Source organism: Oncorhynchus mykiss, chromosome 14, assembly GCF_057628025.1.
Source record: "Oncorhynchus mykiss isolate SJ-2025 chromosome 14, ASM5762802v1, whole genome shotgun sequence".
Taxonomy (NCBI): Eukaryota; Metazoa; Chordata; class Actinopteri; order Salmoniformes; family Salmonidae; genus Oncorhynchus; species Oncorhynchus mykiss.
This window is the reverse complement of record NC_143035.1, coordinates 19,881,129-19,897,969: the sequence shown is the minus strand read 5'-3', so window position 1 is coordinate 19,897,969 and position 16,841 is coordinate 19,881,129. Positions and strand designations below refer to the sequence as shown.

At 41.0% G+C, this 16,841-nt stretch overlaps 1 protein-coding gene across 1 annotated transcript in view; it reads right to left on the bottom strand.

Annotated features, from left to right (window-relative positions):
• LOC110488955 (GPI ethanolamine phosphate transferase 2, catalytic subunit) overlaps window positions 1-16,841 on the bottom strand; it is a 119,426-nt gene that overhangs the window by 71,086 nt on the left and 31,499 nt on the right. The window contains exons 5-6 of the mRNA XM_021561447.3: window positions 9,355-9,493; window positions 7,966-8,178 (exon numbers count right to left, since the gene is read on the bottom strand). Of these exons, the coding sequence (XP_021417122.3) occupies window positions 7,966-8,178; window positions 9,355-9,493 (352 nt within the window). The remainder of the gene's footprint in view (window positions 1-7,965; window positions 8,179-9,354; window positions 9,494-16,841) is intronic.

Here is a 16,841-nt window from a genome sequence, read left to right as displayed (position 1 = left end):
CTCTCTGGCTCCGAGCGGTGCGACGGTCTAGGCAGCTCTCTGGCTCCGAGCGGTGCGACGGTCTAGGCAGCTCTCTGGCTCCGAGGGGTGCGACGGTCTAGGCAGCTCTCTGGCTCCGAGCGGTGCGACGGTCTGGGCAGCTCTCTGGCTCCGAGCGGAGCAATGGTCTAGGCAGCTCTCTGGCTCTGAGCGGTGCGGCGGTCTAGGCAGCTCTCTGGCTCCGGGCGGTTTAGGCAGGTCTCTGACTGGTGCAATGGTCGAGGCAGCCTCTGGCTCCAAGTACTACAGTGGTCAAGGCAGCTCTCTGGCTTTGAGCCTTGTGAGTTCCAGCCCAGTGCTATGCCATAATTTTACATTTTTGGGGGGTTAGCGCCGTCGATGGCATATATCAACGTCCTCCAAACGTTCTCAAATGTCTGAATTTGACGTCTCTTTGTGTCCAGCCCGTGTTTTGACACACATTCACCGATACGAATCTGCATTGTGAGACTTGACGTTGATCAGGTTCAAGTACTCTGAGGAGAGACACACTCACGCACACTCACGCGCCCACACACAAACACTCACTAACTCACGGCCACACACTCACACACGCACGCACCCACACACACACAAACACTCACTAACGCCCGCGCACGCCCACACATCATTCTGAAGCCAGCTAGATCAACACATCATTCTGAAGCCAGCTAGAACATCATCATTCTGAAGCCAGCTAGAACAACACATTCTACAGCAGGAACAAACCCTACCTCAAAATGAATATGGAATATGTTCCTGTACATTTCTATATAGTTGGAACACCAGCAGAAAATCATCAAGGGATTCTGACATACCACAGTGCTAAACTTTACATATTCAACATGGGAAACCTGGGGAAATCAAACCCACAAACCTGGAATTGTAGGCTTCATGTTCCAACCTAGTGAGACCTCAGAACCACTATTACCTCAGTGTAAATTTACAGAAGTAAAACGTTGTACAGAATGTACAAAACATTAGGAACACATTCCTAATATTGAGTTGCACCCACTTTTGCCCTCAGAATATACTCATTTAGCCGGACTATGGACTCTAAAATGTGTCAGAAGCGTTCCACAGAGATTCTGGCCAATGTTATCTCCAATGATTCCCACAGTTGTGTCAAGTTGGCTAGTAGTGGATTTCTACTACGAAAAGCTTGTTCCATCTCATCCCACAGATACTCAAATTGTATTGAGATCTGGCGAATGGGCAGGCCACTGCGGTAAGCTGAATTCACTGCCATGTTTGTGGAACCACTCCTGGACCATCCTAGCCTTGTAGCATGGGGCATCATCCTGCTGAAAAATCTAGTCGCACATGAACGGATGTACCTTATTGGCAAATATGATGTGGCATTTAAACGTTGCTCCAATTTTATCACTGGGCTCAACGTGTGTCATGAAAACACACCCCACACCACCACCACGATGGATGCATATACTCATGTGTTTTTCTCCATACCCGAGTCACCCACCAGCAGGAACCGGGATTCATCAGTCCAGGCAATGTTTTTCCAATTCTCCAGTGTTTTCATTCCTTAGCCCAATGCAGCCGCAGTTTATTTTTTGCTGAACAGTCTTGAAAGAGTTCCCACATATGCTGAGTACTTGTTGGCTGCTTTTCCTTCCCTCTGCGGTCCAACTCAATCCAATCCATCCCAATTGGGTTGAGGTCGGGTGATTGTGGAGGGCAGGTCATCTGATGCATCACTCCATCACTCTCCTTCTTGGTCAAATAGCCCTTACACAGCCTGGACGTGTGTTGCGTCATTGTACAACGATGGAGTGGTGTATCGCTGCAGAATGCAGGGGTAGCCATGCTGGTTAAGTGTGCCTTGAATTCTAAGTAAATCACACAGTGTCACCAGCAAAACCCCCCACACCATCACACCTCCTCCATGCTTCACAGTGGGAACCACTCATGCGGAGATCATCCGTTCAACTACTCTGCTTCTCACAAAGACACAGCGGTTGGAACCAAAAATCTCAAATCAGACCAAAGGACAGATATCCACCGGTCTAATTTCCATTGCTCGTGTTTCTTGGCACAAGCAAGTCTCTTATTATTATTGGCATCCTTTAGCAGTGGTTTCTTTGCAGCAATTCAACCACGAAGGCCTGATTCACGTAGTCTCCTCTGAACAGTTAATGTTGAAATGTGTCTGTTACTTGAACTACGTGAAGCATTTATTTGGGCTGGTAATGAGGCTGGTAATTCTAATGAACTTATCCTCGGCAGCAGAGGTTACTCTGCGTTTTCCTTTCCTGTGGCTCCATGAGAGCCAGCTTCATCGTAGCAATTTGTGGTTTTTCCGACTGCACATAAAGAAACTTTCAAATTTTCTGCATTGACTGACCTTCATGTACTATAGCAATGACGGACTGTCGTTTCTCTTTGCTTATTTTAGCTGTTCTTGCCATAATATTTGGTATTTTACCAAATAGTGCTATCTGTATCTGTATACCAACTAGAGGTTGACCGATTATGGTTTTTCAACGCCGTTACCGATTATTGGAGGACCAAAAAAAGCCGATACCGATTTATCGGCTGATTTTTATATATATTTATATGTGTAATAATGACAATTACAACAATACTGAATGAACAATAAAAACTTTTATTTTAACTTAATATAATACATCAATAAAATCAATTTAGTCTCAAATAAATAATGAAACATGTTCAATTTGGTTTAAATAATGCAAAAACAAAGTGTTGGAGAAGGAAGTAAAAGTGCAATATGTGCCATGTAAAAAAAGCTTATGTTTAAGTTCCTTGCTCAGAACATGAGAACATATGAAAGCTGGTGGTTCCTTTTAACATGAGTCTTCAATATTCCCAGGTAAGACGTTTTAGGTTGTAGTTATTATAGGAATTATAGGACTATTTCTCTCTATACTATTTGTATTTCATATACCTTTGACTATTGGATGTTCTAATAGGTACTTTAGCATTGTCAGCCTAATCTCGGGAGTTGATAGGCTTGAAGTCATAAACAGCGTAATGTTTGAAGCATTGCGAAGAGCTGCTGGCAAACGCAGGAAAGTCCTGTTTGAATGATATCATTAATATGGTCGAATCCGGAAACTATAATTTCGAAAACAAAATGTTTATTCTTTCAGTGAAATACGGAACCGTTCCGTATTTTATCTAACGGGTGGCATCCATAAGTCTAAATATTGCTGTTACATTGCACAACCTTCAATGTTATGTCATAATTATGTAAAATTCTGGCAAATTATTTCGCAACGGCCCAAATTAGTTCGCAGGCAGCCCAAACTGTTGAATATACCCTGACTCTGCGTGTAATGAACGCAAGAGAAGTGACACAATTTCCCTAGTTAATATTGCCTGCTAACATTAATTTATTTTAACTAAATATGCAGGTTTAAAAAAATATACTTCTGTGTATTGATTTTAAGATTTTAAGTATTGATGTTTATGGTTAGGTATATTCGTGCAACGATTGTGATTTTTTTCACAAATGCGCTTTTGTTAAATCATCCTCCATTTGGCGAAGTTGGCTGTCTTTGTTAGGAAGAAATGGTCTTCACGCAGTTCGCAACGAGCCAGGTGGCCCAAACTGCTGCATATACACTGACTCTGTTGCACAGACCGCAAGAGAAGTGACACAATTTTCCCTAGTTAAAAGAAATGTATGTTAGTAGGCAATATTAACTAAATGTGCAGGTTTAAAAATCTATACTTGTGTATTCATTTTAAGAAAGGCGTTGATGTTTATGGTTAGGTACACATTGGTGCAACGACAGTGCTTTTTTCGTGAACGCGCTTGTTAAATCACCCGTTTGGCAAAGTAGGCTGTGATTCAATGATAAATTAACAGGCACCGCATCAATTATATGCTACGCAGGACAAGCTAGATAACCTAGTAATATCATCAACAATGTGTAGTTAACTAGTGATTATGTTAAGATTGATTGTTTTTTATAAGATACGTTTAATGCTAGCTAGCACTTTACCTTGGCTCCTTGCTGCACTCTCATAACAGGTAGTCAGCCTGCCACGTAGTCTCCTCGTGGAGTGCAATGTAATCGCCCATAATCGGTGTCCAAAAATGCTGATTACCGATTGTTATGGACACTTGAAATCGGCCCTAATTAATCGGCCATTCCGATTAATCGGTCAACCTCTAATACCAACCCTACCTTGTCACAACACAACTGATTGATTCAAACGCATTAAGAAGGAATGCAATTCCACAAATTAACAAGGCACACCTGTTAATTGAAATGCATTCCAGGTTACTACCTCATGGAGCTGGTTGAGAGAATGCCAAGAGTGTGCAAAGCTGTCATCAAGACAAGGGTGGGTGGCTACTTTGAAGAATCTCAATTATAAAATCTATTTTGATTTGTTTAACACTATTGGTTACTACATGATTCAATGTGTTATTTCATATTTTTGATGTCTTCACTATTATTCTACAATGTAGAAAATAGTAAAAATAAAGAAAAACTATTGAATGAGTAGGTGTGTTCGAACTTTTGACTGGTACTGTATATACAAAAGCATGTGGGCACCCCTTCAAATTAGTGGATTCGGCTATTTCAACCTCACCAGTTGCTTACAGTTGGTTAAAATCGAGCACACAGCCATGCAATCTCAATGGATAAACACCTGATACAGAACATCCACTGTAATAGACGAATGACAGGCCTCACAGCCACACTCTGACATGTATACAACATAGCCTAAACAAAGGTGTGTGTGATTGAACCCCAAAGGTGGATAATCTTCTCCTTTCTTTGACAGTGACTCAGTAAGACAATAGGAGAGAGAGTAAAACCCTGCAAAGGGTGTGTGTGTGTGTGTGTGTGTGTGTGTGTGTGTGTGTGTGTGTGTGTGTGTGTAAAGAGAAGGATGATTGTCTTCTTAGAGAGGCAACCAAATGCAATCTTTGTAACTTAGACCGGTTGAATCCTTTGCGGTTGTCAATAGTCATCTATTTACAGACATAAATGGTTGTAGGAACATATGTGCATGTATGCCACACATACACATTACTTGAATTGAGCCACTTATCTTGGCTTTATCCGAATAGCTTTGTACACTCTAGAGGTCTTCACGGGTCCAACAAACCTGAAATTCCGAGACCATAAATTCTGACTTTTGTCTCAGATCTGGGTGGGGTCTTATATAATTGCCACGGGTCTCAGGTAAGTGCAATTATAATTGATTTACCAACTGGATCTGTCCTCTGTTAATTTAATGTGCGAGGTGATCCGAACCTCGCCAATTGCAACTCAATAAAACATGTAGTTCATGTCCAGCTGAAACTGGTTCCGGCCACTCACCTCACGTGCACCTGCTGCTGAAGAGAGAGAGAGAGCACGAGTGAAAGGAGCTTTGGCCTAGGCTACTGTCGATTGCAAAGATGGAGGCCTTTTTCATTTAAGAAAAACAAAAGAGGATAGTCTTCTGTGAGGACAAGTTCAAGGGATAACGATGAGAAGAACATTGGTGCGGCCAAATGGAATGTGTGCAACTCGCTATTCAGGTTTGATGCAATTTTCAAACTTTTATTTATTTGTTTTAGTATTTATTATAATTTGTTTTATAATTATTATTGTAAGCTTTTTTAGAATCTAAAATATTTCATTAAATATGCTAAATTAAGTTGTCTTTTCAATGTTGTGCTCTGTATTTAAATTTAAGATAAAAGTTTAAAGTAGACCGGATGTAAAATAAATATCAGCCTATTGCTGTCATTTGTTGGGTAGGCCTACGGTTCATATTTTACCTAAAAACAATGACTTGACTTACTTTGATATTACCCTAATCAAGTTTAGAAACTTTTGTGAAGGTCTGGTGTGGTATTGTCACTAGGCTTAGCTACTACAGGCCTATGAAGGCAGTGCGCACCAGAAGTCCAACTGACTCAGTTGAACTTGAGGAGAGGAAGAATGTTTTAGGCCTACCAAAGTTAGATTAAAGGAGTAACAATATGATGCTCATCTTTATTTAAAAAAATATTATGCACGCCAAATTCATCCTCCTGTATAGTACGCCTACATCTGTATAGCAGTAGAAGCCTATCTGACAAGGATTTAGAACGCATGTTGGTGTCAGAAACATGGCGCCCGGCATATCTCCATCTTTCTCTCTGGGCTAGGCCTAAGCTTCTCTTCCTTTATATATATTTTTTTAAATATCAATATCATACAGTGGAGACTAGGCCTATAGACTAGAGGTCGACCGATTATGATTTTTCAACGCCGATACCGATTATTGGAGGACCAAAAAAGACGATACCGATTAATCGGGCGATTTCTTCATTTCATTTGTAATAATGACAATTACAACAATAATGAATGAACACTTATTTTAACTTAATATAATACATCAATAAAATCAATTTAGCCTCAAGTAAATAATGAAACATGTTCAATTTGGTTTAAATAATACAAAAACAAAGTGTTGGAGAAGAATGTAAAAGTGCAATATGTGCTATGTAAGAAAGCTAACGTTTCAGTTCCTTGCTCAGAACATGAGAACATATGAAAGCTGGTGGTTCCTTTTAACATGAGTCTTCAATATTCCCAGGTAAGAAGTTTAGGTTGTAGTTATTATAGGAATTATAGGACTATTTCTCTCTATACCATTTGTATTTCATTAACCTTTGACTATTGGATGTTCTTATAGGCACTTTAGTATTGCCAGTGTAACAGTATAGCTTCTGTCCCGCTAGTTAGCGCGTACTAACTAGCTAGCCATTTCACTTCGGTTACACCAGCCTCATCTCGGGAGTTGATAGGCTTGAAGTCATAAACAGTGCAATGCTTAACGCACAACGAAGACCTGCTGGCAAAACGCACGAAAGTGCTGTTTGAATGAATGTTTACGCACCTGCTTCTGCCTACCACCGCCCAGTCAGATACTTGTATGCTAAGTCAGATTATATGCAACGCAGGACACGCTAGATAATATCTAGTAATATCATCAACCATGTTTAGTTAACTAGTGATTATGAATTATTGTTTTTTATAACATAAGTTTAATACTAGCTAGCAACTTACCTTGGCTTACTGCATTCGCGTAACTCTCCTTGTGGAGTGCAACGAGAGAGAGGAAGGTCGTTATTGCGTTGGACTAGTTAACTGTAAGGTTGCAAGAGTGGATCCCCCGAGCTGACAAGGTGAAAATCTGTCGTTCTGCCCATGAACAAGGCAGTTAACCCACCGTTCCTATGCCGTCATTGAAAATAAGAATGTGTTCTTAACTGACTTGCCTAGTTAAATAAAGGTATAAAAAAAATATATATATAAAAATAACAATAATAATAATAATTTAAAAATCGGCAAATCGGCGCCCAAAAATACCTATTTCCGATTGTTATGAAAACTTGAAATCGGCCCTAATTAAATCGGCCATTTCGATTAATCGGTCGACCTCTACTATGGACATAAATGCATGCAACACCCTGATACATTGAGCGCTCAAATCTCCAACATCTGAATCGTGAGGTAAACAAATTACTGTTTTAGGAAAGTAAAAACCAATAAAACAATAAGCTACAATGTTTTGATTATGCGACACATCGAAATATAATTTTCTTCTGGTTTGTTTTATGTCAATTAGCAGTTTTTAAGGAATGATAATCTCGTTTATTGATGGCAGAGGTTTCTTTCCCTCTCTCGTTCTACTCTCGGATCCGAATGGGTCTCTCAGATCAAACCAGCATGGGTCCGTTTGCGGCTGTTTTTCCACAGGCCATTTCGGAATGGTTCTGACCGTCCTTGGGTCCATTCGGAACCGGTCTCCTTTAAAAAAAAAACTTTTTATGCATGTTGGGTTGGGTGGGAAAGCCACTGATTCATTTCGGAACGGGTCCAACACATTGACTTTGGGAGGCTGGAAGCTGATTTAGCCTTGCTCTGATCTGGCACTACCCCTGCACTGACCCACACTATTCCCTCTTACCTTTCTCATAGGCTGGCATGCTGTCCTTCAGCAGGTAGCTCAGCTGGTGGCCGTTGAGGTGCAGAAAGCGCAGCTGGTCCCTGAGCGAGGCCTCGTCAACCACGGGCTGGATGAGTCGGCCCACGCTGTTCTGGGAGATGGGCAGGCCCAGACCAAGAGCCAGGGTCGGGGTCAGGTCCACCTGCTCTACTGTTGATGGTTTCTCCATCCCTACTGTTTATAAGGAGTAGAGAGAATATCTCAGGATATAGAAACAAGAGGAAGCAAGGAGGCACACATGCACAAGACAGACAGAAACGCGTACGTACATTCACACACGTATACAGTTGAGAAATTAGGTGAAAAGTCACAGGAGCAGAACATATGTACCGCATCTCTAATCAAATCCTACTTCTCTACGTCATACATTAATAACAACGGTTAAATAATTAATGCTGTGTCCTGCTTTTAGGTTTGATAAAAGCTCAAGCTTAAATCATGCCAGTTGAGTTGACAGCACAATCCAGAACACAAACTCTGTGTCCATCATGTGTCTGAGGTCCTACAGTACAAGTTACTGTACCAGCCTGTCCATCATGTGTCTGAGGTCCTACAGTACAAGTTACTGTACCAGCCTGTCCATCATGTGTCTGAGGTCCTACAGTACAAGTTACTGTACCAGCCTGTCCATCATGTGTCTGAGGTCCTACAGTACAAGTTACTGTACCAACCTGTCCATCATGTGTCTGAGGTCCTACAGTACAAGTTACTGTACCAACCTGTCCATCATGTGTCTGAGGTCCTACAGTACAAGTTACTGTACCAGCCTGTATCTGCCAACGCTTAATTTCTCAGCCGGTCTCTCAGTAAAATCTGATCCACCTGAAATAAACCTATGTAGATGAGAAGTGATCTAGAAATAAACGTAGCAAATAAAGAAACAATTATCACATTCACACCAACGGCCTCGAACACGTTTGCCACAGAGCGGCGAAAAGTTAATGAGCTCCTCTTCACACAGTGCCAAGACGTCACCGCTTCTCAGTGTGAGAGCTCAGCTGAGAGACAGCCGTGTGTGTATGTATGTGTGTGCATTTTTTGTAGCCTTTATTTAACCAGGCATGTACGTGTGTGGCACAGGCGCTCTGGAGTAGGCCCTTATCTATCAAAAGTCATGTTAATCCTCACTTAACCACATGTTAATCCTCACTTAACCACATTTTTCCTAGGTGAAAACAAATGTAAATAGACATATTAGTAGTGGGCCGTAACTACAATATTTTCACTATACTATTATGGATAAGTGTTGTGATAAGCATTTGAACACCGGTGTGCATGTGCCTACTTCAGCAATGACACCAAGACAGACTGACAAACAGACAGAGGGATAACAGGAGAGCCAATGCTTACCTTTCTTCTTGAAGGCGGGGCTGATGAGCACCAGGGGTGTATTGACCTCATGCTCAGACGAGCCCCCGTGGCTGCCCGTCTCGGACATCCCGTGGTCCCCACACAGCACCAGCAGGTAGGGCAGCGCCCCCTCTGCCTCCTAAGGGGACACGGGACATGGCAGATAGGTCACATAAGCGGGCCAAATGTTCATATAATGGTCGTTTATCAGACACTTTGATTCACTGCAACTTACATTTAAAGTAGCATCTCATTTTAACAGCTCATAATCCAGGGACTACGGAGTGGCTCAGCGGTCTAATGCATCACAGTGCTTCCGGCATCACTACAGACCTGGGATCAATCCCAGGCTGTGTCATAACCGGCCGTGACCGGGAGTCCCATAGGGCAGAGCACAATTTGCCCCCGTCGTCTGGGTTTGGGGAGGGTTTGGCTGGGGGGCTTGAACTTGGCTCATCGCGCTCCAGCACCTCCTTGTGGCGTGCCGGGCACCTGCAGGCTGACCTCGGTCATCAGTTGAACGGGGTTTCCACCGACACATTGGTGCAGCTGGCTTCTGGTTTAAGCGGGCTGGTGTTAAGAAGCATGGTTTGGCGGGTAATGTTTTGGAGGACGCATGACTCGAAGTTGCAGCGATGATATAAGATTGAAATTGGGGAGAAAAAGGGGGTAAAATAATTTTTTGGGAAACAATCTGTTAACTCTTACTCAAATAATGTTATTGATTTGTCCTATACTGGTATTTGTTACCAAGGCATACATTTCAGAGAGAAGAAAAAAAACTCAGACCCCCACCTCAAACAGACCGTTTCAAAAAGAGGATGACGTCATGTTTTAGGCTGAGACGTCCAGAAGAGGGAATTTATCAGGAAGAAAGTGTGGTATTCAACAGGCAATAGAATTGCACAGACAGGGCAGGAATAGGGGTTGTGGAAATATGTGTTTGAAATAGAGTCCTGCTGTTGGAAGAAGTAGCCTCGCCTCATGTCCTCCCTTCACTGGAGCGAAACAGTGGAGTTTCCAAACAGCTCCTGAGGGGCTAGGTTCACTCCCTAGCTCTCTCCTCTGGGAATGAAAGGTGGTTAGCTCCGTTTCACTTCAAAGACCCCCTCAGCCACTCTCTTCCACGCTAGCCTGCATCCTTTAGCAACCAGCACAAGCTAACAAAAGCCTGAATCTCTGCCAGTTTAGCTGGTTGCCCTAACAGAGCCAGCTAACTTCTTCAACTCATTGGCATTTGATGTTACAGATGTAGGATCTCATTGGCATTTCATGAAGAGGAAAGAACTTATCCCAGCCATGAAAGCTGCCAGAGTGCATAGGGACATTGCTTACATCCGCTATGACAGGCTCTTTGTCCAGCCTCCCTCCCAAAAGCATAGAAGAGATGAGAGAGCCAAGACTATGTGTTACTAGCTTCAACCCTACAACCCCCCCCCCCCCCCCCCCCCCCCCCCCAACTGATTCATGGACTGCTGAATGGGTTCTTTTCTCTTGCTTTGTATATTCTTTTCCACATTGTGTCGATCTCTGATAAGCTACCGAAGAAAGGGCTAAAAATAGTCCAAGATAGGCCTGATATCCATAACATTAACATATTAGCCATTTCTGAGACTCACTTAGATAATTAATTTGATGATACAGCAGTAGCAATACAAGGATAACACCTACAGAAGAGACAGGAATGCTTATGAGGTGTTGAGATGTAAACGTCCTCACTGTCAACTGCGTTTATTTTCAGCAAACTAAACATGTGTGAATATACACACATACACACATATATACACATACACATTCATATCTATACACATACATCAACTCAGCAAAAATAAATGTCCTTTTTTCAGGACGCTGTCTTTCAAATATAATTCGTAAAAATCCAAATAACTTCACAGGTTTTCATTGTAAAGGGTTTAAACACTGTTTCATCTGCTTGTTCAAGAAGCTGTTTAAAAGGCACAGTCAACTTAGTGTATGTAAACTTCTGACCCACTGGAATTGTGATACAGTGAATTCAATGTGAAATAATCTGTCTAACAATTGTTGGAAAAATGACTTGTGTCATGCACAAAGCAGATATCCTAACTGACTAGCCAAAACTATAGTTTGTTAACAAGAAAATTGTGGAGTGGTTGAAAAACGAGTTTTAATAACTCCAACCTAAGTGTATGTAAACTTCCGACCTCAACTGTACATACATAACATTTATTTTGTCTCAAATAAATAATGAAACATGTTCAATTTAGTTTAAATAATGCAAAAACAAAGTGTTGGAGAAGTGAAAGTGCCATGTAAAAAAGCTAACGTTAAAGTTCCTTGCTCAGAACATATGAAAGCTGGTGGTTCCTTTTAACATGAGTCTTCAATATTCCCAGGTAAGAAGTTTTAGGTTGTAGTTATTATAGGACTATTTCTCTCTATACCATTTGTATTTCATAGACCTTTGACTATTGGATGTTCTTATAGGCACAATAGTATTGCCAGCCTAATCTTGCGAGTTGATAGGCTTGAAGTCATAAACAGTGCTGTGCTTGAAGCATTGCGAAAAGCTGCAGGCAAACGGAGGAAAGTGAGGTTTGAATGAATGCTTACGAGCCTGCTGCTGCCTACCACCGCTCAGTCAGACTGCTCTATTAAATATCAAATCATAGACTTAATTATAATAAACACAGAAATACGAGCCTTTGGTCATTAATATTGTCAAATCCAGAAACTATCATTTCGAAAACATTTTATCGAACGGGTGGCAACCCTAAGTCGTCTAAATACTGCTGTTACATTGCAACCTTCAATGTTATGTAAAATTCTGGCAAATTAATTACGGTCTTTGTTAGGAAGAAATTATTTTCATACAGTTTGCAATGAGCCAGGCGACCCAAACTGCTGCATATACCCTGACTCTGCTTACACTGAACGCAAGAGAAGTGCCACAATTTCAGGCACCGCATTGATTATATGCAACGCAGGACAAGCTAGTTAAACTAGTAATATCATCAAACATATGTAGTTAACTAGTGATTATGTTAAGACTGATTGTTTTTTATAAGATAAGTTAAATGCTAGCTAGCAACTTATCATGGCTCCTTGCTGCCTGCACTCGTGTAACAGGTGGTCAAGCCTGCCACGCTGTCTCCTCGTGGATTGCAATATAATCGTCCATAATTGGCGTCTAAAAATGCCGATTACCGATTGTTTTGAAAACTTGAAATCGGCCCTAATTATTAGGTCGACCTCTAATATATATACAGTGCCTTGCGAAAGTATTCGGCCCCCTTGAACTTTGCGACCTTTTGCCACATTTCAGGCTTCAAACATAAAGATATAAAACTGTATTTTTTTGTGAAGAATCAACAACAAGTGGGACACAATCATGAAGTGGAACAACATTTATTGGATATTTCAAACTTTTTTAACAAATCAAAAACTGAAAAATTGGGTGTGCAAAATTATTCAGCCCCCTTAAGTTAATACTTTGTAGCGCCACCTTTTGCTGCGATTACAGCTGTAAGTCGCTTGGGGTATGTCTCTATCAGTTTTGCACATCGAGAGACTGACATTTTTTCCCATTCCTCCTTGCAAAACAGCTCGAGCTCAGTGAGGTTGGATGGAGAGCATTTGTGAACAGCAGTTTTCAGTTCTTTCCACAGATTCTCGATTGGATTCAGGTCTGGACTTTGACTTGGCCATTCTAACACCTGGATATGTTTATTTTTGAACCATTCCATTGTAGATTTTGCTTTATGTTTTGGATCATTGTCTTGTTGGAAGACAAATCTCCGTCCCAGTCTCAGGTCTTTTGCAGACTCCATCAGGTTTTCTTCCAGAATGGTCCTGTATTTTGCTCCATCCATCTTCCCATCAATTTTAACCATCTTCCCTGCCCCTGCTGAAGAAAAGCAGGCCCAAACCATGATGCTGCCACCACCATGTTTGACAGTGGGGATGGTGTGTTCAGCTGTGTTGCTTTTACGCCAAACATAACGTTTTGCATTGTTGCCAAAAAGTTCAATTTTGGTTTCATCTGACCAGAGCACCGTCTTCCACATGTTTGGTGTGTCTCCCAGGTGGCTTGTGGCAAACTTTAAACAACACTTTTTATGGATATCTTTAAGAAATGGCTTTCTTCTTGCCACTCTTCCATAAAGGCCAGATTTGTGCAATATACGACTGATTGTTGTCCTATGGACAGAGTCTCCCACCTCAGCTGTAGATCTCTGCAGTTCATCCAGAGTGATCATGGGCCTCTTGGCTGCATCTCTGATCAGTCTTCTCCTTGTATGAGCTGAAAGTTTAGAGGGACGGCCAGGTCTTGGTAGATTTGCAGTGGTCTGATACTCCTTCCATTTCAATATTATCGCTTGCACAGTGCTCCTTGGGATGTTTAAAGCTTGGGAAATCTTTTTGTATCCAAATCCGGCTTTAAACTTCTTCACAACAGTATCTCGGACCTGCCTGGTGTGTTCCTTGTTCTTCATGATGCTCTCTGCGCTTTTAACGGACCTCAGAGACTATCACAGTGCAGGTGCATTTATACGGAGACTTGATTACACACAGGTGGATTGTATTTATCATCATTAGTCATTTAGGTCAACATTGGATCATTCAGAGATCCTCACTGAACTTCTGGAGAGAGTTTGCTGCACTGAAAGTAAAGGGGCTGAATAATTTTGCACGCCCAATTTTTCAGTTTTTGATTTGTTAAAAAAGTTAGAAATATCCAATAAATGTCGTTCCACTTCATGATTGTGTCCCACTTGTTGTTGATTCTTCACAAAAAAATACAGTTTTATATCTTTATGTTTGAAGCCTGAAATGTGGCAAAAGGTCGCAAAGTTCAAGGGGGCCGAATACTTTCGCAAGGCACTGTATATACACACACAACTGTTCAAAAGTTTGGGGTCACTTAGAAATGTTCTTGTTTTTGAAAGAAAAGCACTTTTTTTGTCCATTAAAAGAACATCAAATTGATCAGAAATACAGTGTAGACAATGTTAATGTTGTAAATGACTACTGTAGCTGGAAACGGCTGATTTTATGTAATATCTACATAGGCGTACAGAGGCCCATTATCAGCAACCATCACTCCTGTGTTCCAATGGCAAGTTGTGTTAGCTAATCCAGGTGTATCATTTTAAAAGGCTAGTTGATCATTAGAAAACCCTTTCACAATTATGTTAGCACAGCTGAAAACTGTTGTTCCGATTAAAGAAGCAATAAAACTGGCCTTATAAGGATGTAGTGCTTACAGAACATCTCATGTCAAGTGTTACTGAAGTGCTGTGGTTGCAGGTTCACCTGCCTCATCTAAAGTATATTATTATAGGGTGTTGCTATAGACTACTAAGTGCTAACAGTCATTATCTACATAATGTGTGTGAAATGCTTGATAGTGTATGTGATGTAAACAGAGAGGTCTACGTTCTTGGGGATCTGACTGGTTTTCATCTAGCTCAAGTGGAATCTGCTCACTGTAACCAGTGCCTGTAATCTGGTTCAGGTCATTAATCAACCTACCAGCGTGTTTACAATTACTACAGGAACTGGATCATACATATGAAATGATCACATTTTTAGTAACACTATAGAACTTTGTTCTAAAGCTGTATTTGGACCCATTGGATCCAGTGATTGCAATATAGTGGATATATCCAGGAAAGCCAAAGCTCTAAAAGCTGGGCCTAAAATAGTGAATAAAAGAGCATACAAAATATTCTGCTGTGACTTATGTAGATGACATTAAACATAATTTGTTGGTCTGATGTGATTAATAAGGAACATCCAGACGCTGTACTTAATACATTTTTGAAATTGCTTCTTCCAATTATTGATAAACATGCACCTCTTAAGAAACTGACTGTTAGAACTGTTAAGGCTCCATGGATTGATAAGGAATTGAAAAGTTGTATGGTTGGGGCAAAAGGAGTAGCAAATAAGTCTGGCTCTACATCTGACTGGCTGACTTAGTGCAAATTGAGAAATTATGTGACTAATCTCAACAAAAAATAATAAACTATATTATGAAGCCAAGATCAATGATATGAAGAATGATGGGAATAACTTTGGAGTACTTTCAATGAAATGATTTGCAGAAAGACAAATTCAAATCCATCTTTCATCGAATCAGATGCCTTATTCTTCACAAAACCATTTGATGTTGCGGATTATTTAAATGATTACTTCAATGGCAAAGTGGGCAAATTTATGACAACAATGAAAAGTGAGTCATCGTATTAATGCATTAAAAAATATATATAATAAAAGAAAAGCATTGTAAGTTAGAATTGTGCAATGTTAGTTTAGGAGAGGTGGGGAAATAGTTGTTGATCAATAATGACAAACCTCCTGGCATTGACAACTTAGATGGAAAGCTACTAAGGATTCTAGCTGACTATATAGGCACTACTCTCTGTCATATCTTTAATCTGAACCTAGAGGACAGTGTCTGTCCTCATGCCTGGAGGGAAGCCAAAGTAATTCTGCTACCCAAGAACGGTAAAGTGGCCTTCACTGGTTCAAACAGCAGACCTATCAACTTGCTGCCAGCTCTGAGCAAACTATTGGAAAAAATGTGTTGGACCAAATTAGGGCTGTTGGTGGTCATGACATTTTGTCAGGCGGTTATTGTCATGCAAAAGACTGCCGGTCTCAAATCAAATCTCAGGAGACTCCCAGTTAGATAGCAAATGTTCCTTTTTTCCAAAAATATTTATTTTTGTAGGTGAAATAGCTCCGTTTGTTCTTCACGTTTGGCTGAAAAATCGACCAGAAAATGCAGTCACTACAACGCTGAACTTTTTTCCAAATTAGCTCCATAATATCGACAGAAACGTTGTTTAGAATCAATCCTCAAGGTGTTTTTCACATATCTATTCGATAAAATAACCGTCGGGACAATTGGTTTCTCATAAGAAGCGATTGGAAAAATGGCTACTTGTGTACTTTACGCAAGATTTTCTGCGGGAGCCATCATGTGACCACTTGCTAAATGTGGTCCCTTACGGCTATTCTTCAAAATAAATGCGTAAAAAGACGTCACAATGCTGTAAACACCTTGGGAAATACGTAGAAAACGTAAGCTCATTCGTAGCTCATTCACAGCCATATAAGGAGTCATTGGCATGAGCCGGTTTCAAAAAAATGCGTCACTTTATCTGGATTTCGTCTGTAACATCAGTTCTGTTGCACTCACAGACAATATCTTTGCAGTTTTGGAAACGTCAGAGTGTTTTCTATCCAAAGCTGTCAATTATATGCATAGTTGAGCATCTTTTCGTGACAAAATATCTTGTTTAAAACGGGAAAGTTTTTTATCCAAAAATGAAAATACTGCCCGTAGAATCGCAACAGGTAAAAATCCCCAGCTACAATAAACGCAGCCTCAGGATATATGGTTTCCAGTTTGCATAAAGTCCAGTGAAGTTCCTTGAGGGCCTTCGTGGTATCTGCTTGGGCGGGGGATATACACGGCTGTGACTATTATCGAAGAG